Source organism: Urocitellus parryii, chromosome 9, assembly GCF_045843805.1.
Source record: "Urocitellus parryii isolate mUroPar1 chromosome 9, mUroPar1.hap1, whole genome shotgun sequence".
NCBI classification, from domain to species: Eukaryota; Metazoa; Chordata; class Mammalia; order Rodentia; family Sciuridae; genus Urocitellus; species Urocitellus parryii.
Genome location: NC_135539.1, coordinates 138,673,364 through 138,699,166, shown reverse-complemented (window position 1 = coordinate 138,699,166; position 25,803 = coordinate 138,673,364). Strand labels below are relative to the sequence as shown.

The window sequence follows — 25,803 nt, the reverse complement described above, 5'->3', positions numbered from 1 at the left end:
GTGGATCCTTTTAATGTAAGCATTTGACAAATAGAGAATGAAGGTGGGTCTGCTTTTTCCTGTTAAAAAAAGTCCCTCAAATTCCTTTGAGGTTGAATATCATCTGTTAAAAAGGCATGTCAATTCTGCATTTTGCTGTACAATACAGCTATAGTTGTCTTAGTATGCTTTTTTCTTCCCATATTCAAATAGAAGTTGTCTGTCCTAAAAGACAGCATATCTGCCCTGGCTGTCCCTCTCCTCACACAGTCCCTCCGCCTCAGAGGTCTTACATCCCTCTGTTTGGCAAGTTTAGTTACACAAACGGGAAACCTTTGGAAGGCAAGGGCATGGGGGAATTGATGTTTTTAGAAAGGTATATTTGAGACCATCAAAATAATTGTGTTGAAATATCAACTGTCATATACACATTAAGAATAAATACTGGGCTGGGGATGTGGCTCAAGCAGTAGCGCGCTCACCTGGCATGCGTGCAGCCTGGGTTCGATCCTCAGCACCACATACAAACAAAGATGTTGTGTCCACCGAAAACTAAAAAATAAATATTAAAAAATTCTTTAAAAAAAAAAAAAAGAATAAATACTGACATTGTAGATTATTGTTTTTTTTTAAGTTTGCCTGGTAGCATATGTGCCTATCTTTTGTGTTAAGAATACACTTAAGAATATGTGATGTAACACCAAATTGTCTAACAGTGCTACATTTTTGCAGAATTATGGAGGAGGGAACGAATTACACAATGTATGCAAAATTTTTAGATCAGATTTCCTTTTATAGCCATTTCTCTGATGCACCTTTTATATTTGGGGAAAAGGAACTCATAGAATACATTAATGTGTTATGTTACATCAGCAGGATAACCAGACTTTTAAGGTTAGTTTATTAATGGCTTATCTGGGAATTTCAAAGGAACACAGTACTTTATTTTAGAGGTATTGAAAGGAGTAGATACACGGATGCACATTGATTGGACTGGTGTTTGTAGCATTCGCAGGGAGCCAGGGACGCCAACAGAGGAGCAGCTTGTGCTTGTCAAGTGTTTTGAAGTGAGGCTCTGTCTCTAGAACATAGCCGATAACCTATCAATTCAACATCTAGGGAACTGAAGATACTCACTGAAAGGAATGCCATTGTATCTGTTTTTTGTAACTGTGACAAATATCAGAGAAAAACAACTAAGCAGAGGAGAAATTTATTTTGGCCCATAGTTTCAGAGATTTCGGTCCACAAGCTCCCTTGTTTTGAGCCTGAGATGAGGTAGAACATCATGGCAGAAGAGTGTGGCATAGGAAAGCTGTTCAGCTCATGGAAGTCAGGAAGCAGAAAGAGAGTTTAAGAGAGAGAGAGAGGAAGCGAGGAGAGGCCAGAGTTAAGATATAGTCCCCAAGGCTTGCCCCTAGTGGCGTACCTCCTCCAGCCATGCCACTCCTGCCTGCTGTTTCCACTTCCTTCCAGTAGGTCATTTGAATTATTAATCCATTAAGTGGATTAAGCTACTAATGGGGTTATAGCCCTCACGATCCAATCACTTACAAAAAGCCCTGCTCTGGACATTGCTGCACGCAGGATCAAGTCTTCAAAACATGAACTTTTGGGGTACATTTCAGATCCAAATCATAACAGTCATTTATTCATTTAATAAATATTGAACATTTAATATATGCTGACATTGAGCTGTCCTAATGGATACACTATGGTTAACAGAATAGATATTGTATTTGTATTCATGGAGTGAACAGACCAATGGACATACATATTATAAACACATTTTAAAAGCTACATATGAATAAATCACACACACACACACACACACACATATATGTGTGTGTGTGTGTGTGTGTGTGTTTATACATTATGACAAATGCTATGAAGGGAAAATCTAAGTTGCCTCAAGATTTTGTAACAGGGAAATCTATTTTAGATTGGGATTTCAAGAATGGTCGGTTTGAGTAAGTGACATTTAAAGCTGAGATCTGAGGGATGAGTAGGATAAATCCCAGTGATGAGTGAGGGAATTGCATGTTTTAGAGGATCTAAAAGAAAGCCCGAACTTCTAGAACACAGACGGCAGTTGGCTAATTGTGCCAGTTTGCTAATTATGCCAGTTTGATGGCATATTAAAGATGTGCAGCGAGGAGCCATTGAAGATCTTTAAGCTGCAGCTGCAGGGTGATTGGTGTGTTTCTAAGATGCTGTCCCTGTTGTGAGTGCATGGCAGGGCTGAGGAGACCAGGGAGAGTACCTGTTCTGGTGAAAGCCACCTGTAGGTTAAGCTCTTAAGTGTCACTGCTATATTCACCCAGGAAAAATACCTATCTGGGATAGTAGAAAATATTACCCCTCACAGACCCCCCAAAAACACTATGTATATAAATTGAAGGTTGAGAATGAGGAATATAATTCAGAGAAACTTTTGGTGAGGTTTGTTTGCCTTTTGTTATTTACTTCTGAAACTTGACCATTTTTCTTTCAAACAACTTTTCTATCTAGGAAAAGAAATTCAGTGAATTTAGACTTATAAAATGGAAGCATCAGTGTTTTACCTCACTTTACTTTTTATTTTCATTTTTCGTCTTTGTTTCTTCCTTCTGTAACTTTCATAGCACTTGTATCTGTGGAATGTCTTATGTCTGTGAGAGGAGACAGAGCAGGTGCCTCATGTCTGCGAGAATGAGACAGCCTCTGAAGCAGTGTCCACTCGCTTGCTGGGCCAGGGAAAGGAAGGGCTCGCGCTGTCCCCATGGCCTGCCTCCTGTGTTGTTGCTCCGAGAGAGTCTGAAGCAGTTTCTGGAGTCAGAGAACTGCAGTGAGGTTGGTTGGAAAAAAATACAATTCCCCAGGAGCTAGAATGGACAATACCATGAATTACCTTTATTGATTGGCATGATTATTTTATGATCCTTAACTTGTATATTAAATTTGTGTTTGCATAATCATTTAGCACTTTGAATTTTCCCTTTGAGTTTTTATTCTTCTAGAAATCTTCACTAGGTTCAGATTATCTTATTAGGATTTGGGGGCTGTTAATAAGCTCTACTTCTACATTGATTTTTCAGGAAGCTTTTTATAAATTAGGATGCTGCCGCAAACTGCCCGGCCCCGGGCCGGCTGAGTCCCGCTCCTGCTGCCGAGCACTGCCTGCGGCACCCCTGCTGAGCGATTCCCTGCTGAGCTGTCAGTGCACGCGGGCTTGCAATCTTGCAACCCGGTTGGGCACAAAAACACAAGCCAGTCAAACTGAGACAAAGTTTTATTTAGAGAGAGGCCGTGTGCGTCCCCTAACAGGTGGGTCCGCCACATGTGTGTTCTACCTGAGGGGGGGGGGGGTTCCCCTTCCCCCGGAACACCCTCCTACCATCCTTTCCCAACCAATGGGAACTCTCCCATTACAAGAGTGACATGAGTAACCTGAGTCCTGAAAATGGGCCCAGCTAGACAGCATGAGTCCAATTACCATATGAATGTGAATTGCTGGCTGGCAGTCATAAAATCCAAAGGTGCCTGTATCAATATTTTTGCTGTGGCTCCTAACAGGATGCCTCTTTCCTTTTTTGTTTCCTCACATGATTTTTGATCAGCAAGGCTAAATCAAAAGCAACTTACTTTTTCATCTTGACTGAATTATCAAAATGAAGTCTTCTAAATTATCTGTCACTATTATAAAGCTTAGGAAAAAAAGCTTTGTCTGACTCAGATTAGAAAAACCTGAATCATGTCCTCAATTTTGACAGCTTGATTTTTGTGACTTCTTGTCATGCACTCACTGATGCATGGTGCCATCTGCTGTTCATGGAGAGTGGATTGTATTTTGAACCACTTGGTAGAACAGATATGTGGTACCCAAAAGAAAACTGCAAAAATAAATTAAGTGAAAAAAAATTAAGTGGAAGAGTAGCCTGTTTGAAACTTGCTGCTCTGTGGTTTATTTACTTGTTTCTATGTAAAATCATTTTTAAATCTGACTATATCCAGCACATGCATGAACCACAAGATTTTGTGCTCATTGTTTTGATTTTTCTTGCTCATCTTACCTTTCTTCTTAGAGTAGCAATGCTCTGCCCAGAGAGGGCAATCAGTGGATTTCTCTGTTGGCTGTTTGACTTAAGCCCGCTTGGTTTGTTTTGTTCACTCTACGGGCACCTTTGGTGTGAGCTGCTCTTATGGGCTGTGCAGCCTTGTACAAGTCACCTCACTTCTGAGTGCCCTGTTTTCTTTCTGTGAGAAGGTAATATGCATCTCTCAATCCTCTTGCCATGGACATTTAATGAGATAACACTTGTCATGTACCTAACACAGTCCTTCCCTTTCACATAAGCATTATTATTTTTAGGTTCTGTGGGTTTCCCTTTTACCTTATTTCAAGGACAAAATTAGTAAGAATCAGTTTTGTTGTTGTAGGATTATAAACTCTTCAAGCTAGAAGGAACATTAGCAAATGGGCCTCAAATTTTCATATACCTTTGATCACCTAGTGGTCTCATGGTTCACTGCCATCCTACCTGGAGATATTTAGATAGCCTTCTAAAATGAGTGTCATGCTAGGTTTATTCAAAGGGAACTTATCCAGTGTACATTGGAATTTTTTTTCTGGGTTTCTCTTGCTTTTCACAACTTCTGTGAAAAATAGATTACAATACTTTTGGGGATATATTTTTCCCAAGGGTAATACAGAAAGCAAAACTAAACAAACACCTTTAACCTAGAACTCCAAATTGAGAATTTGGTATGGCATTTCCATACCATTACTGACTTTTCATCTTTGATTTCATTCATAAAGACTCCCCCTATAATCAAATTTGCAAGATGCCTGGAAACTCCTCTGGTCTGAGAAGGCTAGATTCTATTGGCATATTTTCTAAATGAATCTTGGTTTCCAGAGTCTGTTCTGGTAATGCTGGTACCTTCCTTGCCACATCTGGGACCTAGAACTTAAAGACTGCCATGTCTCCATGAATCTGGTCAATCTGTTCTTATTTTGAAATCAGAAAACCAAGGATATATATTTCTAGGGTAGCCACATCATAAAGAAGCATGGATTGTTAGTCCTTACAGGTAGTTTGGACTGATAACTCCTTATTTAAAAGATGAAGACTTGTATAAACATGTCAGTAAATGTTATAAGAACCTTGGCTGGTCTCAAGGTCTACACAGATATAGGCAGCCCAGGATCGGGGATTAAGGTTGATACTCTGTGTAGAAAAGGTGATTTTTGAATAGTAGACTGCACTATTTGAACCATGTTACAGAATTCCTCTAGTCTTATTTTTTGTTCGGAGATTGATGAGAGTTTTGAAAATTCATCAGAGAACAGCAACAACAGAAGAAAGAAAATTAATACCCATGAGGACAGATTAAAGAATTGAGAAGAATATTTAACTGTGGAAAGGATCTCTTCAAAAGCATCCCCAGTGGCATGAAAAATTGTGACCAGGTGTTCTCCATTTCCTTTGAGGTTAGAACAAAGGAAGTAAATTTACACTTTATAGCAAAAGCAATACCAGCAATTAAATGTGAGGCAGATCTGCACAGTGAAGTCAGTAAATGCTGCAACAGGAGGGATATTTTACTTCCTGGTTATATCTTTCTTGAATTCTCTGCTTATTATCAATATCTGCTTCGTGTAGTTGGCCTAATGGATACCCTCCCAGGATGTCGTCCAGTTCAGTAATCTCACATGGTTCATCTAAGGGACTGTTAGACACCTATCCATGTCAAACATCTTATATCATCAGTTAAGACAGTTGTAGATACGGTCAATTTGATTGGGAGAGAGAAGAGACTTTTTAAAAAAGAAGTTAAACAAGAAATATATAGGTCAGCCTTTATCAAAATATGTAGCAGATTCTTGGAATCTTGAATAACTTGCCCTAAGTATTCTGAGTTCCATTTGGGGGACTTTAAATGATACTGTGCCAGAACATGCAGTGCTTTACTACATGTTGGGAACTCTTCTGAGTGCTTTGCATGTGGCAACTGATTTCATCCTTGCAGCTGCCCCTTGAGGCAGGTGCTTCTGGTTATGAGGTGCAGAGAGTTTAGGTAACTGGCTCTAAGTTATACAGTTACACACAGGGGACAGGTTGATTCAAACCCGGGAAGCCTCATTCCAGAGTTCCTCTCTAAACCGCCACAGTCTGTTGCCCCTCCACAAACAAATAAAGCAAGAATTAAATAAGACTTCAAGGGAACTAAAATTTCTGGTAGGTTGCCCAGGTATCTCTAGAACTGCTAACAACTGGGACCCAGATGTGTTAAGTCACAGGAGTGAAGGGGTGCCCTTTCTCTGCCCACTGGATCCCCGCCACTCCCAAAGTGAACCAACCACATCATTTCTCTGTCCATTTACAGTTGCTGTGATCTTGATTCACACTACTTCCTCCCAATGCTTGAACACAACCAACTTGTGTTCATTCCTAAAAACATCACTCAAGCTTCCCCTGCTTTGTGAGCATCCAGGTGTCCCCCAGAGGACTGACCTTTCACTCTTAGGCTCTCTATGCCACATGCAGCCTTCCCTTGTACTTGCATTTTTTTCTTTTGATACCCACTTATTTAACATTGTTACATACTAAGCAGGCACAAACAATGAAATCAATAGGTGCAAGCTCTGACCCAATGAAGCTTATAATGCATAAGTTTTTTTTTTTTTTTAAAGGAGGAGTTTGAGAGAGAAATTGATCTGATGTCTGTCTGTCAGTCTCTCTCTCTCTTTAGAAATGGGATCTTGCTATGCTGCCTAGGCTGGTTTCAAGCTCCTATGCTCAGATGATCCTTCTACCTCAGCTTCCCAAGTAGCTGAGATACAGACAGCAGTCTCTGTGCTCAGCTGATATCTCTTTTAAAGGGGTCACTCTGGTTACTATGGGGAGAATAACCTGGGAGGGAGAAGAGCAGGGATAGGGAGACCAAGAGGCTGTTGCATTAACCTCATCAAGAGGTGACAGTGGCATGGACTAGGGTGGGCTCAGTGGAGATGATAGAAAAAAGTTAAATTTAAGGTATGTTTTACAATTAGAGCCCCCCAAATTTGCTGATGAATTGATTGTGGGTTGCAATAGAAAGAAAGTATGAATCCAAGGCTCTTGTTAGAGTAGCTAGAAGAATGCAATTGTAATTAACTAAGGTGGCAAAGATTAGAGGAAGAGCAGCTTTGTAGAGGAAATAAAGAATTTAGATTTAGACAAGTCTGAGATTTCTATTACAATCTGAAAATAGAGCTCTTGAAGTACACAATTATATAAAGCTGCAGTTCAGAGGAGATACAGAAGCTAAAGATGCTGATTTGGGACACATCAGTGTATTCTATGTATTTAAAGCCACAGGACTTGATGGGGTCATCTAGGAGCCAGCTAGAAGACCATGAATGATTCCGGGAAGCTCAGGAGATGGTAATATTCAGAGAAGAAGATGGGCTCATTAAAATTTTCAGAGTCCCAGCTGAAGAGAGATGATTTTGAGGTAGGGCCTCATTTCTAAAGGAGAAACAGGACAGAGTGAGTAAACTGAGGTGCCTGTCCTAAATGGGCCTGGAGAATGAGCAAGCCTGTAGACAGTGACTAGATAAAATTAAGAATCAGGACCAGAACTGAATTAGAAGGCAAAAACTTGGCCTTAGGAAAAAGTCAAATGCCATTTATTAAAAAAGAGGCTCATGATTAGGGGATGGGCTATAATCTACCTATCCTGATGTTCTGCCTTTTGAATATTATATTGTAGAACTCTTTACTTTCTTTCTAACCAAAGACATGTGCCAGAGTTGGAAGCAGATCATGAGCTGATCTTTGTTCAGCTATAAAATAAAATAAGAGTGTTTATACAAATAAGATCTGCTTATTTTATATGCTAAAAATTCTTGTGCCTTTTCTAATAATTCTCCAGATTGTTTTGGACCACACGTATCTATTTAGTTGTTAGTTAGTTTTTTTTTTTTAAAGTGGAAAGAAAGCTCATTTAATTTTAGAAAGCAATCTTTTTTTCCTTTTTTCAAAATAAAACAACTTTATGTATATGTATATTCTTTATATTTCTTTCATTCCCACATCTTTAATTGGTGCATTATAGTGTCACATATTGATGGGATTTGTTGTTACATATTTGTACATGCACACAGTATAACAATATAATTTGACCAATATCACTCCCCAGCACTTTCCCCCCAGCCCTCCCTGCTTCCTACTCTTTGTAAAGCAGTTTGACCTTTTATGACTCTTCTCATTTCATTAAGAAATTTAAAGCCTGGATTGTTCTCCCATAAATAGAAAGCTTCCCAGTTTTCAGTCATCTAGATAATAGGGCCAACTCAAATTAATATTTGAAATTAATTATTGAAAATTATTAAGCTTTTAAGATATGCCCATATCTAGCTCTGAGGTTATGAAGAGCCGTGGATATGATCCATGGCCTGAAGGGTTTCTCGTCTCCTAGGGGAGAAGGACACACATGAAAACTAAGTGACCAGGAAGTGGATATGGCCATGACACTGATGGGAGATGTGTGGGCAAGGGATGGTGGGAGCCTAAGCTGACATTACCAAGGCCCTTTGAGGGTGTTGGAGCCCCGAGATGTTTCAAGGAAGTGGTTACCTTAAGCTGAGCTTCTGTCCTAGTCAGCTGGCCATCTGTGGAAAGGAAATGGGGTCCTTGCCACAAAGAACATGGGAAATTAAGTTCAAGAAGTAGAAAGAAACTGAGCCAATAATCAGACATTTTGCTAGTTTTACCCTGAATTGTCTTGGTGGAATGAGTTGTGGGCTGAAGCAGAGCAGCCGCAGGTGGAATAAGGACAAGGAGGTAGAATCCAGACTTGCTCACCTCTTTGAGGCCTTTCTCAGTTGAGCTGTGCTAATATTTCTGACTTTTCTCTTTTTGAGTTCTCTTAACCCTAAAGAACATAGAAACCAGTGGTTCCTAAAGCTTGCTTTATTATTAGATAGACTGCAGGTGGGATGGGAGGAATGCCCATCTTGGACCTGCTAATAAATCCCTTTTGTGACACTGAAACAGTGCTCTTCATTTTATTGTTTAAGAATCTTATGCACAGAGAGGTTGAGATACTCACTTAAGACAATAGGAGCAGAAATTGAACTGTGATATTTGTCTTCTAAAAGTTTTGGCTTAGAGTATAGTATTAATGAATTCCTACAGAGAACTGCCATACTGTTTAATATGAGGCTTAATTTACAATGCTTCTATGGCAATGGATTTGACAGGACTTCTAGAGCCTTTTTTAACAATTATAGAATTTTTGCAACAACTGCAGTATTCCAGTTGTTGGGGCACCCTTTGATAATTAGGTGTCTTTACTTTGTTATAGCTCTTACTTTTAACTTGGTGTGGTGTGTGGGGTGTGTGTGTGTGTGTGTGTGTGTGTGTGTGTAATAGATCTCAGACCAATTAACTGAACTAATTCTACCATGTTTTTGTAAACAGGGCTATCTCGTCTTTACTACAGTACATAGATCTGTGATTTCCAGTTTAATTTCTTGATGTGAGGACAGGGCTTCTTGGGAAAGAACTTAAGAGTATGAGTGATTTAATTACCTGCTTCTCTTAGATAGATACCTTTCTCTCCATCAGTTTCTAATAAAGACGCTTTCTCATCCATTTCATAGTTAAACATGAGTGTGCTGAATGTCCTGAATTATATACTGAAGTTATTAACTGACTGACTGTATACTTCATGGTACCCCAAGCCATGGATATTTTGTTCCATGATAGCTAATTACTACTGGCAAATGGTTTGCTACATAAATTATGAAAATTTACTGGAAGTTCATTTATTTATTTTTTGCTTTCTTTTCTTTCTTTCTTTCTTTCTTTCTTTCTTTCTTTCTTTCTTTCTTTCTTTCTTTCTTTCTTTCTTTTTTTTTTTTTTTTTTTGTACCAGGGATTGAACTCAGGGGCATTTGACCACTGAGCTACATCCCCAGCCCTGTTTTATATTTTATTTAGAGACAGGGTCTCACTGAGTTGCTTAGTGCCTTGCTTTTGCTGAGGCTGGCTTTGAATTCATGATCCTCCTGCCTCAGCCTCCCAACCCCACAGGTGTGTGCCACTACACCCAGTGGGAGTGGATATTTCTTATAGCCCGCTGGCCAGAGGGTGTTGATTTTACATTTCCCTGATGTGTGAATGGTTAAGTTGAATGAAGAAAGTATGCTCTTAAATTGTTATGCTTGTACTTTTTGCCTGAGTAGAAATATCAAAAGCTATAGAAATAAGACCTTTGCTAAAATCTAAATATTAGTACTGTGGGAAAATCAAAATACTCAACGGAATATGTTGTTAGATTTAGGAGTTTGTCTCATTTCTGATGTATTTTATAAACATTGTTAGTCTGATTAAATTTTCAGATTGAAATAATTATTAACAGTTTCTAAAGCGTTATGTGGTTGGCTCTTTCAATAAGAAATATGCTTTCTGAGAAATCAAGTAGTATGTATTTATGTTAAAATTTGGGAACACATTTGTTATTGATCAAATATGAATTTTCAAGAAAATAATATTTATAGCTTGTTTTCTCTGAAATCTCTTCTATGACCAGTTTTATAAAATTAATCTACTGAGTTTGTTGTTTTGTTTAGCTTTCACCATATGCTATTTTTTTCCTCATCATTAATATCTCAAAATTTTATCACATTCAGGGCTAGGGAACACTTAACTAGCATGCATGAGACCCTGGGTTCCATCCCTAGTACTAAAAATAAAGTTATCCCATTCACATCTTCTGTTCATATTTTTGTTAAGCTTAACTCATCTTAGCTTTCAAGTAAGCAGTTGCACAGCTTCCCATTAAAGTAGAATGGCATGTGTACACACAGACACAGATCAGTGAAGTTGCACAGGAAATTTGATACAGCCCTCCTATTTTCAACAGCTAACCAAATAATCACTCAGCATTTTTTTTTTTTTTTTTGCTGCTGCAGTTATGGTGAGATTGCAGTAAATCACCTGCTCAATCTTGAAACAGGACATGAAACATTTATTCACCAGCTGGTGGTCCAGATTCACCTGCTGGTGGGCCAAGGGGCAGACTGCAAGTCTACACCCTTCAACCCCCTCCAAGGTTAGAGCAAATATTTATACCACAAGTAAAGCATGTCAGTACATTAATCATAAATAGCTGTTGCTATGATTCAAGACCATAAACAAAAATCATGAGATCTAAAATCATAAGCAGAAGAGGAAGTGGGTCAAAACGACCCTAGTTGAGTACAATTTAAAGAATGATTACTAAAGGCTAGACAAACATTAACATTCTATGTGGTTAGGGCACATTGCACAAGTACAGTGTATGAGACTAGAAGGAACAATTTTGCCATTGTGTGTTGCCAATATGCTGTGCTAAGCAACTATTTGTAGGTACAGAGGCTGGGTTTTCCCATGAAGAAGCATTTCTTAAGTCAGATGGAGTCTCAGGGTAAAATGGAGTCTGTTTGCCCATACCTCCTGGCCCATAAAACTGTCAAGTAATCTGATAGGACATATAAAAACTAGTCTGCAGGATATCCCAACTTTCATCTTTCTATTAATCATTGTTTTTCTCATAGAATAATATGTATTCATTTTAAAATGCATAAATATTACCTTAATATCTTTAGCACTTTGTGAGGGTTTTTTTGCATAATTCAAATAAAATCTGATATCATATTAGGGTGGTATGGTAACATGTATTACTAAACAATTTGAAAAGGAGGCTCAGCAGTAAAAAAAAATGACACTAATATCAAGAAACTATAAGGAGAAATTACTTTGATCAGTATTTCATAATCTTAAATTCTCATTAAAAGTCCATTTTCTTATTCTTAGCAACTCTATTAATTTCATACATTCATTTAACTAACATCAAGTATCTACTGTGAGTGATGGGAATATATCAATAAAGGCACCGGCAGTATTTGTCCTCACACGACTTAAGGGAACCAGAAGCAGCACCCACAGAATGGGTGCTGGGGTATGGGCAGGGTGGCTTTCAAGAGCACTAACAAGGGAATCTGTGCCAGCCACGGAAGGCCAGGAAAGCTTCTGCAGAGGCGTTGACATCTGAGCTCATAGTGGAGAAGAGCCGGGGTAATCAAGTGGAGGGAAGGGTTGCCAAGCACAAAGGGCATCCGAGGTGAGGTTTGGAGGTATAGGATGTGATCTTCTAGAATTCCCTGGGAAGCAGCTATTTTTTCCTCTTCCCACAACCACAAGATCAAGAGTTGGTGAGGAGTGGGGACCACCATGAAACCCCACCTGCAGCAGGGGAAGGGGTCTCTTCCCAGTTAGTGCTCATCCCCCTCCTTCTTAAACTCTTTGATATTCACTACTAGTTTATGGGAAAAAAAGTTTAATAAAAAAGCTATAATAAAAATGGAGGGGCTGGGGATGTGGCTCAAGCGGTAGCGCGCTCGCCTGGCATGCGTGCGGCCCGGGTTCGATCCTCAGCACCACATACCAACAAAGATGTTGTGTCCGCTAAGAACTAAAAAATAAATATTAAAAAATTTAAAAAAAAAAATAAATAAATAAATAAAATAAAAATGGAAATATATAATAAAAGTGAGGGGAAAGGAGTGTGGAAATCATCTAGTTTTTTTGTATATTTTATATTAGTAAGGAAGTAGTGGACATAAGGGCAGTTTAAAATCGCCATTAGAAGCATCTCTCAAAATCCTTTTTTTTAAAAAAACAAAAGAAAGAAAAAGCTCTTGCTTGATTTTTCAGTGCTACACTCCTGACCTCTAGTGGGCATAAAGAAAAAAGCCTCCAAACTCAAATCACATTGGTTTTCTGGTCACTCCCATCAAATTCCAGGATTCAGCCATCCTAACAGGTTGAACTTCAAATAGTTTAAAACATACGAAGCAGAATGAATAAAGATCCTTTAGCTAACTTGTGACGATATTCTTGCTATAGAACATATATTTAAGAGCAGCTAATATTTGCTTCCTTATATGGCAATTATCTGTCATTTTCCTGTTCTTTTAAAAAACATATTTCTTAGAGATCATAGAGGAGGAAGTTTATCAAAGAGAAGCCAACAGGATTCTATTCTGGTGACCTGTCATTTGTTATACATAACAAATATACCCAAACTGAGTGACTTTAAGACAGTGATTCTGCACAAGACCCTGGTTCAATCCTGAGCACCCAAATAAGTAGATAACATCCCCCCCACACACCAAAAGGCAGTGATTGTATGGTTAGACATACTGATGTTATGTCACCTCCTGATAACATTCACTGAGAAGAACACTGTGTTACTTCTATGCTATTGAATTCACTCACAAAGAAACATCATCAGACAAATCAAATTAAGGGACATCCTACAAAATAATTGGCCAGTACTCTTCAAAAATGTCAAGAACATGTAAGAAAAGATTGAAGATTTTCGCAGATTACAGGAGACCAAGGAGACACAACGACTAAATTCAGAGGATATAAATTGTACATTTGACAACAGTTTCATACTGAGCTCTTGGTTTTGGTTATTGAACTGTGGTTATATAAAATGTCAGATATTTGGGGGAATTTTTCTCTAAATCTAAAATTATTTCAAAGTGGAAAAAAATTAAAAAGAGCTGTTTGTTTTCTTTGAGTTGGGAATTGGAAAGTGTTCGACTGCAGGGTTCCCCTTTGATCTACGTGACACTGGTTGGACAACCTGATTCACTGCCAGATGACTTCATTCACATGCGCAGTTTGTGATCCTGGTGATCCTCAGTTTTTCTTCTGCCAGTGACATCTGGTCCTCCAGGTGCACTAGCGGCTTTCTGGCTGTTTGGAGCACGAGGGTCTAAGTGTAGTTGTGCTTCTTTCATGGTGGCTGGCTTCCAAGAGTGATTATGCCATCAGATGGGGACATGGGAGTTGTCAGTCTCTGAAGGACTGGGCCCATACATTGTCATGGTGTCACTTCCATCACATTCTGTCAGTCAGAGCAGTGGTATAGTTGTCCAGATTCAGAAGAGAGGGCAGAGACCCAGCCTCTCAGTGGGAAAAGTGTCAAAGAATTGTGACCATCTTTAATCTATCACAGATATATCTGTAAGTCTCACTAACTATAAACAACTGAGATAAAATTAGTAAACACAGCATGAATTTGTTTTCTGACAGGAAACTAAATTCTAATGCTGGCTTTACCACTTTGTAACAGTTGTGATATCTCCAAGCCTGTCTCTCAGAGTCTAAGATGATAACGAGTGGTAGAGAGGTTTGAGTGGGGAAAACATAAAATGTTGGAGATAGTAGACAATCAGTACATGATTTAATAGTGATTGCTAGCAAATTTCAGTACTTACCAAATGCAGAGTTATATGCTGTCTAATTTAATCACACCCTTTCCTGGGTGGTATATACCACTTGGGATAGTCAGAAAGGTTGGCACACCAAGCCTTCTGGCTTCGTCGGGGCCTGTCCTGTCCACCTTGGCCACTTTGGATTAGATCATCTCTTGCTGCCTATTGATCTCCACTTCTGCATACTATTTATTTCCCTGTCACTTTAACCCTAAGGAGCCAAGTGCTGATGTGCATCTGGCACTTTTGACACTACCTTTGCATAGTTTGCTCTCAGTGCCGTCAGTACAGCTTTTTGACAGCTTTTCACATAATCTGTCAGCTCCCTCTGAACCCACGAGTGCCTGCTCATCAGAGCCAAGATGTTCAATGTCTTTGTTTCAGTGAGTGCTCAGCTGTCAACCTTTATTTATGCAGGAGGGTGGGTGCTCAATAGTTGGCCTACCAAGGAACACTGTGATCTTCACTTTGGAGCAATTATTCAATTTGGGGCAATTACTTGTAGGTGTTCTTAAAAGCAAAGATGTTGCCAGGACTGCAACTGAATTTTGACACAGCAATATCCAGATCAGTTAAGGAACCACTGCTTCTTGCTGATCTCAATCTATTGTCACTGGAGGAAGGTGGTGACCCTTTCTTTCCATAGCGAGCTGAGTTTTTATTGCCTCATGTTCAATCAGCTCCTTTTTGTGAGTGTTTTTAATATGGAGACAAATGATAGAATCTGGTTTTGGTAGGAGTCACATTTTTGCTCTCTCTTTATTGTCCACTCTGAAAATTTACTTGTCTTTAAGTGGAAGGAATCATTTTCATCCTTTAGAAATTAGAGGACTCATTAAGAGAGACCCAAAAAAGTGATTCATTCACTGTGTTAGTAGCTTTCCATTATTAAAAATAATACTTGACACCACTAATAGATAGAAAGTTTATTTTGGCTCACATGCTTTGTTTTGTAGCTTGCGACTTCTACTATCTATAAACTCTAGAATCTTATCGCCAAACTGATTAGAAGTACATATAAAATAAAATCCAAACAAAATTTTCTCTTGAGGTTGGAAAGAGTTGTTTTCAATATTTAGAGATCTTAAGTTTTTAAGACATTTAAACTTTCTTGTTTCTTTTTCAAGGCTTCGTTACCTCATAGTTTGATTCTGAGATAATTGAAGAAAAGAAGCTCTTACTGTATTTTGAGGATAATTCCATAAATTGGTCTAGTTGAGTACACAAGAAAAAGAATCAACCACAGAAAATTTAGACTAGCTAAACACTTCCTGTATATATCACACCAGCATTATTTGGTGAAAATGAACATCAGGAGACTTGTGGGGTGATCCTGGCTACTGAATACATATATAATCTTGGGCTTATCACAGTCATTTTGAAAAACAAGAATCATAGTACAGCCTGTGAGAATCATAGATTTCACTGCTGCAATGGAAGCTAGGAGGTGGGGGGAATGTTGAGAAGAACGGCAGAGATGGTGAATGTGCAGAAGTTTCCAAAGAGGAGCGTGCAAGGATTTGGAAAGGAAAGGAGGAGTGGAAATGTCGTGTAGCAGGGGAGACCAGAGCAATATGAAGATTAGAGAACTGGAGACAAGAGAGGCTTACATTTTGAGCATCAACTTAAGAAACTTGTTGGATCTAGTCCTGGTGGCAGGTTGACAAACACTGGTTGTGAGAAGTTATTGCTGCCTTGCAGTGTGACATAGGGTAGAAGGACTGGAGAGCAGGGGAGCGGGTCTTCTTTATCTTGTCCTGCAAGATTTGGCAGGTGCTGCTCCTCAGATAGGGCATTGATATTGAGGATATACAAAGAATTCAAAAACTTAACACCAAAAAAACCAAATAACCTGATTGATAAATGGGCAAAGAACTAAACAGACATTTCTCAAAAGTAGAAATATGAATGGTCAACAAATGTATGAAATAAAACCTCTAGCAATTAGGGAAATGCAAATTAAAAACATACTGAGATTCCACTTCACTCTAGTCAGAATGGCAATTGTCAAGACTACAAAGAACAATAAATGTTGGTGAGGCTACAGGGAAAAAGGTACGCTCATACATTGTTGGTGGGACTGAAAATTAGTGCAAACACTCTGGAAAGGAATATGGAGATGCTTCAAAAAACTAGGACTGGAACCTTCATTTGAATTAGTTATCCCACTCCTCAGTATATTCAAAAGATTTAAAAGCAGCATGCTATAGTGTTGCAGCCACTTCAGCGTTTATATCAGCACAATTCACAATAGTCAAGCTATGGAGCCAACCTAAGTGCCCTTCAACAGATGAATGGATAAAGAAAATGTGCTATATATACAAAACGGATTATTACTCAGCCATAAAGAATAATGATATTATAGCATTTGACAGTAAATGGATGGAACTGGAGACTGTCGTGCTAAGTGAAATAGGCCAGCCCCCAGAGGTCAAAAGTCATATATTTTCTCTGATATGTGGAAGCTAATCCAAAATAAGATTTGTTCTAAAAAAAGGATAGAAGAACCATTAGTACAATGGACAAAGGGAAATGAAGGGAAGGAAAAAGGAATGGAGTAGGAAAAGACGGTAGAATGAATCTGACCTAACAGTGAATCTCACCATCATATACATCCAACAAGACACTAATTTAAAATATATATATATATATATATATATATATATATATATATATATATATGTAAATAGCAGATAGACCAATAAGTTATAAGTAAATAGCAGATAGACCAGTAGAGTAGAGGGACAGGAACAGGGAGTGGGAGGAAGGGAGGGGAAGGGGAAGACCTGGGGACTGAATTTGGACAAATTATATTCCTTGCTTTTAAAATTATGTCAAAATGAATTCTTTTGAACCAACAACAACAACAAAAAGATTTGGCAGGTGGGCATCAGCTAGTGGGTGAGAACCAATTTTGCTTAATTATGACCCAAGTTTCTTGATCTAGAATAGTCTTCTTTCTTTTTTCTAACTGGCAGATTATAATCACAGCAGGTCTAGAATCATCATTTGGTATGATAATGAACTATGTCAATTTGTTTTTGTCTCCTGTCCTGGTTATACTTACTTCCTACCATTTTTGGTTTCTTAAAGAATTGACTGAGTAATCCCCAAATCAAAACCTTTAGTTTAATTTTGTATCTTAGCCAACCAAATGTTTTGTGCTCATCATTTACCCTTTCTACATTGTGTCATAGTTTTAGTGGTTGAATATGAAAGGCTACCTTAGCAAATCATAGCAGGAATGCACTCTGGGATTCAATCCTAATCATCACTTCTGATTTTGGATACAAAAGGCATGGTTTATTATTTCATAATATGTTTGGTACAGCTCCATATCCAAAAGGCATAGGTGGTATTTGTCACCACGGTGAAGAGAACACACTGAATGAATCCTATAGTTTTGGAAGCTATCAGCTCACACTTGAAAGCTCTTTCTTCTCATGTATGATGACTTACATGGTGAGAAAACAGCACCTTTCCCAGCAGCCTGTTTCTGATTCTGTCACCTTAACTGTGTAAGGTTCCCTGTCTCCTAAATGTAACTGCTCAACATCTCCTTCAGTCTTTAGGCTGAGCCCAGACCTCAGCTCCAGTGTTTCTTCTCCAGAGGCTGTTTAGTTTATCCCTACTGAAATAGGCTTTTTAGTAAAGAAAAGGAAAAGGAAGTTTGGCCAATAGCCCCTGATTTCCACCTGTAGTTTTTGCACTTCAAAGAAAGCACTAGAACAAACAACACTACACTAAGGATGATGTTGGAAATCCCGAGAGCATCAGTAGCATGGACTGGCTTGGTTTTGTCTGCCACTGGCAGTTTAACTCTGTCACCCAGATGTCTGAACTAGGATTAGGAATTTCAATTAATGGTTTTACACTTCTGTGTTATTTTTGCCATCTTGAGCAAGGAACTTGACTTTTGCAACCCTTAGCCACAGACAAATAACCCAGAAGTAGATAGAAGAAAAATAATAATTTTATATGAATATTAATTAAATAGCATGTAAATTTTTCACTATGAATCTCAGAGGGGCAAAATACCTTTTCAAAAAATCTTAATTAGTATTGTATGTGAAGATTAAAGCAATTAGGAATTTTATTAATGATGTTTGGAAGTCTTGGGTAGTACTTAATAAAACAGTTGTAGGTGTGATAGTATTGATTTTCACTGTCCCTTTTATCTTTCAGGGTTTGAACATAATCTTTCATGTTGCCTTGGCTCTCCTAAAGGTAAGTTTGTTTCAGTCTTAAATTATCAAACTACCTTAGCTCTTTACGTTTGAAACTGGAATAAGCCTTTGAGTCATTCTAGGTTCTTGTACCTAGAGAAAGATGGCTTCTCTAGGAAACTCGGATCTTCCCTCCTTCTCATCCTTTTTTATTGCTGTGCATTTTGAGTTTGGTTTTCCTATAATCCATCTAATCCTGCTATCCCAGTACTTCTTCCTATAACCTAAAAGGTGCTTTCCCTTACGTGAGTTGGATAATGTGAGAAATCTGAAAGTTAAAACATGTTTTCTGTCAAAATGAAGAAAGGGTTTTTTCTTAAAATACTTCTTTCCATAATTACATCCCTGGAGTACCTAAACATATAATTAAATTATTAAAAGGATTCTATAATACACTGACTTAGAAAGAAATTGCTACATTTCACTTTGCAGTTCTTTCCCTGATAACTGGAAATTTATAAGACATTTTAGAATTCTATTATAATTACCTTGTTGGATTTTATATCAACATATTAATACAGCCTTAATAGTGTGGTAACAGCAAGATGTTTGCTGCAGAGTTGATGAAAATAACCCAGACAAAGATGGCATCCTGCTGTTGAAGGCTATAATTGCCTTGCTCATAAAGGCTCAGGCCTATCCTTTCCCTGAGTCAGATGGTGGTTGAGTCAGACTCTTGCAGATTTGGTTCTAATTTCAGTCCTGTTGGATGACCTTGGGCAAATTACTCTAAGTGCTCTGAACCTGGGTTTTGAAATAATAATAAAAATTAATTTATGGCATTGTTATTATAATTAAGGTGGTATATAAAAGTTCTTTATATAATGTCTAGAAAATTTTACTGCCTAATAAATGTTAGCTGTCATGATAATGATTAATATTGTCATTTACAAAGTACTTAGAATATGTTCCTAGATCCACCATTATTATTTGGAATCCCTCAAAAGTTTTCTTGGGAGGGTTCCTTGACAGATTTAGAGAGCTTTGATAGATAACCTCTACACACCTTGATTCTAAATAAAGCATGAAATAACATGGGTCCTCTGAAACTCTAGAAGCAGATTGCTGCTTGTGATTCACAAGCACGTGCTTTTTGTGAAGTTCATCAAATGTGCTTTTTTCATTAAATCATTTTGTGTTTGTATATGGACAGTTCTTTTGTGGGGTCAGTGCATGGTACCAGGGATTGAGCTCAGGAACACTAAACCACTGAGCTACATCCCCAGCTCAATTTTGTATTTTATTAGAGACAGGGTCTTACTGAGTTGCTTAGCACCTTGCCTTTGCTAAGGCTGGTTTAAATTCATGATCCTCCGAGCTACTGGGATTACAGGTGTGCACCACTGCACCCAGTTTATATGGACAATTTTTATGCCAAAATTACTATACAAGTTAGGAAAGATATCTGAAATTTTATTTTAAATAAAATAACACAAACATATTTGCTTTTATCTTTTAATGAAGTCATGAATCGATCTTGAATTTTTGTCATTAAAACAAATCAAAACCACTTAGTTGGGGGTGATGGCACATTCCTGTAATCCTAGCTGCTTGGGAGGCTGAGCCAGAAGCATTGCAAATTTGAGGCCAGCCTCAGCAACTTAATGAGGCCCTAAGATGCTTAGCGAGACCCTATCTTAAAATAAAAAATTTAACAAAGGAGGCTGGTGTTGTAGCTTATTGGTAGAGCACTTGCCTAGCATGTATGAGGCAGTGGGTTCGATTCTCAGCAACACATAAAAATAAATAAATAAAATAAAGGTATTGTGTCCATCTACAACTAAAAATATTTTTAAAAAATTTTAAAAAGGGCTGGGGATGTGGCTTAGTGGTGAAGAGCCCCTGGGTTCAGTCACCAGTACCAAAACCAAAACAAAACAAATCACTTTCCAACATGCCCTCTCAACAGACAGGGCTAGAATAAGACCTTTATAGACTTAATCAATTAAAGCATTATGTAATTCAGACTAAATGCAATACTACATTCTAAACAAGTATAAGGAAGTTCAACAAAGTTCTGATTTTCCTATCATATCTAATTTTCTTTTTAAGTCTTGGACATTTCATCTTTCCCAAGTTACCTTTCCCATACTTTTGGTGGCCTGTCCACTGGTGTTTTCAACACATGCTCATTAGTCTTTTAGGTAACCCAGGCCTACCCCTGTGGCTATCAGAACTTTATTTGTCAGCCCAATACTATAGATGTTAATTGTCTTCCTGGTTAACATGTTTACTTTTCTGTATTATGGCCATTTATTTCTGAGCTTGTTAACCTAGGCGTGCTTGGGCAGAGTCATTCTTTGGTCACTGTGCAGAAAAGCTTTTTATATCTTTAGCAATATTTAGGCAGTCTTCAAACATCATCTCTGAGAATTTGGCTAGTTAGAAAAGATAGAAGGAGAGTGTTTTTCACCAGTAGTGACTGATATTTTTTATCTACTTTGTATAAATCCTGAAACTGACTCTTCATGGAGACTGTATATATAGGGCTAAATTGAAGTATATGTCATTGATCTGATTGTCCCCACCTGGCAGAAAGAATAACAGAATGTATATGACAGTAGAATCTTAATAGGGATTTCATTCAATCTCTCAATCAGTTGAGGAGTGTGTGACCTTAATATTGAGTCTTCCAATCTATGAAAACAGAAAGTTATCATTTATTTAGGTCTTTAATTTCTCTCCATAATATTTATAGTTTTCAGTGTACAAAAGACTTGCCCTTCTTTTTAAATTTGTTTTGAAATATTTTGTTGATGCTATTGTGAATGGGATTATTTTCTTAATCTAACTTTTCTTCTTAATTGCTAATATCTAAAAATGAATTTGCTCTTTCTAAATTGGTCTTGTATTCCACAACCTTGCTGAACTCATTTTTAGTCATTTTACATGTGGGGGGAATCTTAGGATATAACCTGTGTGTATGCAGATTATATTGAGCTCTGTCCTCCTACAGAGGTAATTTGACTCCTTCCTGTCTAACCTAGGGGGCTCACTTTCTAGAAGTGGCCGTAGCAAAATCCTCATCGCGTTTGCCTTCTTTCAGGAAAGTTCCTTCCTCACACTCCATTTCTGGATTGCCATGGCCACCACTGTGGCCATGACTCTGCTGCCACAGTTGGCCATAGTCTGACCACCTCTGTTTACTAAGGATCAAATTGCCTCACATGAGGAGTAGAAAGCCTTTTCCATAGTCTGAGAAAGCTTCCCTGTGCAGTTTTTTTTTTTTTTTTAAGAGAGAGAGAGGGGAGAGAGAGAGAGAGAGAGAGAGAGAGAGAGAGAGAGAGAGAGAGAGAGAGAGAGAGAAAGAGAATTTTTAATATTTTTATTTTTTAGTTCTCGGCGGACACAACATCTTTGTTGGTATGTGGTGCTGAGGATCGAACCCGGGCCGCACGCATGCCAGGCCAGCACACTACCGCTTGAGCCACATCCCCAGCCCTCCCTGTGCAGTTTTTTAATCTGTCATCACCGTGATTCCGAGTGGCTCATGGGAAACTTTAGTATACAGCACTTTATTATTTTTTTAAAAGATATTTTGGGCATATTGTATTTGTTTGCTTACTTTTGATTTTTTTTTCCCCTCAAAAATTGTCCTGTCCATTCCATTTACTTCAGTGTTCAGCTTTTTTTTTTTGGGGGGGGGGGGTCACAAACGGGGAGAAGAGGAATGGAGAAAAGAGGCTTCATAGAGAATCAAAAAATAATAATAATCCAGAATTAGGACCTATTTATTAAAGAGAGTTGAAAAACCAGTTATTTGTTTAGCAGCAGGCTGATTAGGTAAGTATTTCCTTGTCCTTCCAAAGGATGACTCCCCCTTCCTTCTCTGCCGTCATGGAAAAGAAGGACTAATTTGGGCCCTAGCCTCTCCACCTGCCACTGTCCCTGCAGGACTCGGGGTACCGCAGGGCAAAAGGGGAAGTGGAAAACCACATACCTGAGACTGGAAAGGGAACATTAGCTCCCTTGGTGTCTGACACGCCCATTGAGCTCAAAGGTCTAGTTTCTGTGCTTGCAGATGGTGACATAAGGAAGGACTAAAGTTAGGGATGTCATTTCTGCAGTCAACGACCAGGTTAGAAGTCTGAAGATCTGAACAGAATCTGTTTGGGGATGGTTTCTGCACAGTTTTATACTAGCCTGAAGAATGCCTGCTGTCCTGTTGGTGGCAGTAAAACTCCAGTCCTCGATATTGTGGAAATGGTTTGTCCCAGGGTGCATCTAGAGTTCTGTGACTTGGGCGTTCCTGTCTTCTGGTTCCTGCCCCAACATCATTTGTTGTCTGAGTTGTTTGTTTTTAGCCTTGCTCTGGTGCCCCTTCAGTTTGATAATAGGTTAGTCTCAGGTGCTGTCTAGTAAATGCTACAGCCAACGCAAATGCAGGCCTTCTAGTTCTCTATAGTGAATACTCAAGAAAGTTTAAAGTTTCAGAAATGGTGTATTTAATGAGTTAGAGGTCTATATTAAAAATCTACCATCACAGTACCAATGCATACGTTAAATCATACCTAAATTTGTTGAAGCAATTTCTCATTATTTGTTTCTCATGAGACAATCCAGAACTCCAGGAACAAAAGATAGCTGAATAAACACATCATGTTCCAGGTAGTCAGTAATTATTTTGAAGTTAATGTACCTTAAGAAGCATGAGGTCATTTGACATAGATGAGAACAATAATCTGATGTCCTCTTTGCCCTGTTTTTATGATCAAAATAAGCACTCAGCATGAACTCATTCAAGGTTTCATTGCCTTTCTTAAAAATCTTTATCCTCATCTTCCTCTGCTTTGCTCCTGCCTTTAGCAAAGATGTGTTCTGCATTCACTCCAAGGCTGACTTCCCACCTGTGTCTTTGACCCCACCTTTCCTGCCTGCCTTTGGAGAAGACTGTGTTATTTGGTTGGTTGGTTTACTTACTCAACAGATGTTCTGAGAGTGCCTCCTGTTTCCAGGTTCTGGGCTGGGTGTGGGGATACAGAGACCACATTTGATGTCCTGCAGTTGTCCTGGATCTAAAGGAGAAGGAAGAAAGGTGGATAGGATTCAGTGGGATTGGTCCTAGGGCTTAAAGGGGTGCTTCAGAAGCCAAAAGGCAGGGTTCCATTTTCATTCTGGGAGAACCAGGGAAGATTTTCCAAAGAGGGCAACTAAACCGAGAAAGGAATTTCAGGCAGGTGAAATACATGCGAAAGAATAGAGACACAGAGGCAAGTCCTTTGCGTGGTGCGTTTGAGGCTCTGCAGGCGGCGGTTACATTTCTGTAGTCAGCCTACTGTGAGACCGTAATCAGATCATCTAACCTTGTAACACTTACTTTCCTAATTTATAAATAAAGGAATGAGAAAGTATTTTCCATCATCATAATAATTTCTGTCATACATTTTGTGTTGATCTGTGCTATCTGTGCATATATATGTATATATGTATGTGTATATATGTATGAGTGTATGGACCTGAGCTGTGTGTCTTATACAACTATCTCAGTATTTTAATAAATAGAAGAGAATTATAGTTAGCATATTTGTTCAAGTCTTGGTTGAATTTATCTTTGTGTTACTAAAATGGAGTTTATAAAAGAATAAAATTAGGAGCAAAGGAATATTTATTACATCTAAAAATAAATGCTAATAACCAGGCATGGTGGTGCACATCTATACTCAGCCATTTGGGAGGCTGAGACAAGAGCATTACAAGTTTGAGGCCAGTTTGGGCAATGTGGCAAGGCTCTGTCTTAAAATAAAAAAACAAAAAAGTACTGGAGATATCGGGGATTTAGCTCAGTGATAAAGCATCCCTGGGTTCAATACTTAGTACTGCCAAAAAAAGAAAGAAAGAAAGAATAAACCCAGAAAATTGTTTTCAGTCAAATTTAAAAGCCTCTTTAGAATCATGCTTGAATGTGAACGGCTCATTTTTCCAAAGTTAAGAGAACTGCTACCCTGTGTCTCTGTGTTTGTGCAAGGTGTGTGCTATGATAATTCTTTCAGGTTTTCTAGACACTTAAGTAATGTGTTGGATCTATGTAAAAAACATAGCAGTTGGGCTGGGGATGTGGCTCAAGTGGTAACACGCTCGCCTGGCATGCACGGGGCGCTGGGTTCGATCCTCAGCACCACATACAAATAATAAAGATGTTGTGTCCACCAAAAACTAAAAAATAAATATTAAAAAAATTTCTCTTTCTCTCTCTCTCTCTCTCTCTCTCTCTCTCTCTCTCTCTCTCAAAAAAAAAAAATAGCTGCTGCCATTAATAATGATGTAATTGTGCAGCCTTTACACTTTGTGAGGAACTCCCAAATGCAATTTAAAAATAGTTAATAAATACATTAAATATAATACTCCCATTATTTACTGAGTACCTAAAACTTTCCTGGTTCTCTACTAAGCACCATTAAACTAATGCCTATAGCCTTTAATTTTTTTCTTTTTCATTCATTGGCATAAAATAAATATAAATATATATATCACATAAAATTTACTATTTTAACTCTTTTAATTCAGTGGCATTAAGTGCATTCACAGTGCCACTGCCACTATTATCTATCTCCAAAACTTTTTAACAGTAACTCTATTAATGTTAATAGTGTGTGACTTACTGGTTAAGAAACTTGGCTGAAGTCATTCAGTTAGGCAGATAACATGTCGGCATCACAGTGGCCTGTCTTACTGCAGAGATAGTGTTCTTAACCCCTAAGCTGAAGTGTGTGTGTGTGTGTGTGTTAGTTAAACCCTGTGACTGTACAACTACTCTGTGAAGAAGTTGTCACCCTACTTAGCTCTCACTCAGTGGTCCATTGCTTTTCACATTATGGCAAGAGACAAACTAGTGAAATCAGCCTCGGTTTCACAAATCTATATTGACAAGTTACTATGACTGAAAAGGAAGATTTTTAGCCAAGTTGTGTGAAGACTGCATGTCCAAAGATAGTTGTCCCAATCTAAAAATGTCACTGATTAAATAGAACGGAAGCAGAGCCAGAGAAACCAAGAGCCATTATATCAACAAATAATTGAATTTAGGCTAATCAAAATTAATTCACTTTTAAGAATGATGGTAAAATTAAATTCTCTGCTCTGACTAATTAGAATGTTTGAGTTATGCTGATCCACTACTCTTTCATCACCTCTAAGATGTGAGGTCATCCCTGAAGGGCATCTAATGCTGTAGTCAAACTGTTTTACTCTTGACCAGTCACTGTGTGTGAGCTGGTCATAGGGAGATATGACCAGGAGTCTTTTGTCCTAGGATGTTACTGCTCAGTCAGATTTTATGACCCTTTTTATCTGTAAGAG

At 38.3% G+C, this 25,803-nt stretch overlaps 1 protein-coding gene across 5 annotated transcripts in view; it reads left to right on the top strand.

The window, feature by feature from the left end:
* Window positions 1-25,803, top strand: part of Rabgap1l (RAB GTPase activating protein 1 like) — a 628,203-nt gene that overhangs the window by 417,412 nt on the left and 184,988 nt on the right. For all 5 annotated transcript variants that reach the window (XM_077803024.1, XM_077803022.1, XM_077803023.1 and 2 more), the window contains one exon: window positions 18,467-18,508. In XM_077803024.1, coding sequence (XP_077659150.1) covers window positions 18,467-18,508 — 42 coding nt within the window. The remainder of the gene's footprint in view (window positions 1-18,466; window positions 18,509-25,803) is intronic.